A 2,960-nucleotide genomic window follows, 5' to 3' on the forward strand; every position below is an offset into this window, starting at 1 on the left:
CAGCCAATCAGAATCAAGCACCGGAACTATCCGTTTTATAATGAATGTTTTGTCACACCTGCCAGTGGAGACGCATCTTCCTTACCAGACGTGTTTAACAGGACACATTCATTTAGTTTGATTATGAATGGAACAGAATGCAGCTGAACTACTTTTACTTGACATAGCATCTTAAAAACATACTGATACTGTATATGGGATTAATTGTGATGCATTATTTAGCTTAACATGTTTCTGAATTTTGAATCCGTTGACAGTGTGGTATATTAGTAACAAATTATGAGAGGCACAGAATTATTGCTCTTGGTGTAAAGAGCCTTAACTTTATTTGCTTGCCAAAGCCAGTTTATTCTCTCGTTTGACTATTGATTTTAGGCCTGGATTACTTCCTCATTGGACTCTTTTTTTATTTTACCTAACCTACTAAACTTTATTTGTTTTCTTTTTTTGTAGATAGCTTTGAATTGTTTTTACCCTTTTACCAGGAGAAGCTGGCAGCACATGTAAAAGCGGATTTGGAAAGTCTGATGGTGAGAGGTTTTGTTCTTTCTCAGGTGAATCTGTAAGTGTTCGGATGTCCAAACATTGATTCACTGATTCTTTTACCCAGTCATTCATCACAGACATGCCGCGACATTTCACATTTAATATATTGCTGCTTTTGTTGGATTACATTAATTAAGTTTAATGTACGTCATGTACCCCTGGATTAAATCAATCAGTGATTTGCAGTTTCACAGCAAATCACTGATTGACACATACACAGACTACATCAGTTTTCATTTTAGGACAGCCATTGTTTAACTCTGTTGTTATTTGTATTTTACTGTAAGTGAAATACAAGACCGTTGTTCTGGTATTATTTCATTGCATTGTTTTCTTTTGCACAGAGATCGTATGAGGGCCCAGAGGAGCTGGTAGAAAAGCTGAAGTCCCTCACAACAGACTCACTCACTCCTGAAGGTATGCTGATTTATTCAGTCATGTTGTGGATTTGATTTGAGGACTCAGCAACCATTTAACATTGAGTGCCTTTTTTCATGTTTAGTATTGAGACATTAGATTAGTAGAATACCATTACATTTTAAGGATTTGTTGTGTAGTGAGGGAAACTAACATGCATAATGTATGTAAATATTTTGTTCTATTTACCCATATTTTACATTATTGCCCCTTTTCACATTTTCAGGAGCGTTAGTCAAATTGGCTTTATTACACTTTTATTTGAGCGGAATATCTCAATGGAGATTGCTAAACTCCAGCTTACATGTTTTCTGATGTTTCCAGCTCATCAGCACCTTTTCTGTAACAGTGAGAGAGTGAGTGCAAATGGTTGCCAGGTTGGGAATATTAAGTAAACTTCTGGGCAGAAAATGTATCCATTTAAGAAAAAAGCTCTGATTGGGGGATTCAAACTCTTGACATCTGGCAACCGGAAACATGAAAGCTTATCAATGCAAAACAACGCAAATATCAAATTAAAATGTTTTCGGAATAAATAAGCAGCGGGCAAATATCGCAGACGATTGTGCTTAATAAATCAAGAGAAGCATTTTCAAATCATGATTTGTGAACGATTTGTTATGCAGCGCTACTAAAAGTTTTTTTAAAATGAAAATATAATATATAACATATAATATGACAGTTATGTTAACAACTGTGGAAATGCGTCATCGCAGTCTGTGAAAAAGGTCCATTTCTGAATGCAATAATAAAATTTGACTTACACTAATCATATTAGAGCGATTACACTGAGTGAATTCAAATAAATAGTTTCTTAGCCTGTAAAAATGTTTTTTGCAACAATGTTGATTGTGCATGAGGCACATCCCAGCTAACAAGGAACTTCACTAATGTTTTTTATAAGCTATATAAATGTTAGGACACAACATTCATAATGTTCATGTAACGTTCTTATAACTTTAATAATATTTGATGTAACATCTTTTCATAACGTTAAGATGAAACATTCTTAGAATGTTATTTGTACTTGATGAAGATTCTAAGAAACATTTTTGTAACCTTTAGCGTTCTAATAACCACTGGACATTTTAACATTCTTAGAATATTAAAAATAAAGGTTCAAATAATGTTTTTTTGGGGGGTGAAGATAAAGTTAGCAAAACATTCTAATAAATGTAACCTTTAAATAACATTCTAATCACATCAAGAAAACTGCGTTTTAGAAAAATTTCAAAACAATGTTTCCACAAAGTTTTTCTAACCTAAATTTGATGCCTGATATCAGATGCTTGTAAATGCAATGCTGACTGTTCTTCTCGTGTCCGCAGAACCGTGTTCCAGAGACTCTCCAGGGCCCTTGAGGAGCTCAGACATCGGCCCGGTGGAGGCTAGCATTGAAGACCTCATCTTCAGGACCCCCGAAGAGTCTCTGCTGGAGGTGGACGCCGCGCCTCCCAATCTGGAGCTCAAACTGGCACAAGAGTACAACTACCACAAATATGGCAGTCGTATAGTGGATCAGCCGGATGCCAGCGTTTATAACCCGCTCCCGCAGCAGCCGGCTAGCAGCAGGTGGGCCGGAGAGGCTTCTTCTGTGAAGTCTTGGACTAAACCCGCCGCTTACCCAAACCCAGACGAGGAGCTCCATCTGAGGCCTGCTGGCTCATTTGAGGGATTGCACAGGCCAGAGTTGGCGAGTCATCTCTCAGTGCCGTATTCTGACTACGACAGACTCCAGCATCCTCACCATCCGCCGTACAATCGCATCAAGTCCTGTCCAGATAGTGCATCTCATGCAGCGGAGTCTTTCATGCTGGATTCACAGCCTGGCCTGCGTTTATCACCTGTCGTATGTCCTCCATCTGACTCGGGTACAGTTAACAATTCACAACTAACAAGTCATTTCTGCAGTGCTTTATACCAGTGGTTCTCAAACTGGGGTACGTGAGGTGACGAACAAAATTCTGAGTTTTGGCATTCATTTAATTCTACCCCAA

General features: G+C 38.1%; 1 protein-coding gene across 1 annotated transcript; it reads left to right on the plus strand.

Moving 5' to 3' along the window:
* Positions 1-452: 452 nt before the first annotated feature.
* On the plus strand, positions 453-2,834 carry LOC107683304 (uncharacterized; the record flags this gene model as incomplete). Its single annotated transcript, XM_016479358.1, has 3 exons — positions 453-530; positions 891-963; positions 2,292-2,834. Coding segments are annotated over exons 1-3 (619 nt in total), but the record flags the coding sequence as incomplete, so codon positions are not given.
* Positions 2,835-2,960: the final 126 nt, after the last annotated feature.

The sequence above is a fragment of the Sinocyclocheilus anshuiensis genome, unplaced genomic scaffold (assembly GCF_001515605.1).
Source record: "Sinocyclocheilus anshuiensis isolate Anshui unplaced genomic scaffold, SAMN03320099.WGS_v1.1 C33151327, whole genome shotgun sequence".
NCBI lineage: Eukaryota > Metazoa > Chordata > Actinopteri > Cypriniformes > Cyprinidae > Sinocyclocheilus > Sinocyclocheilus anshuiensis.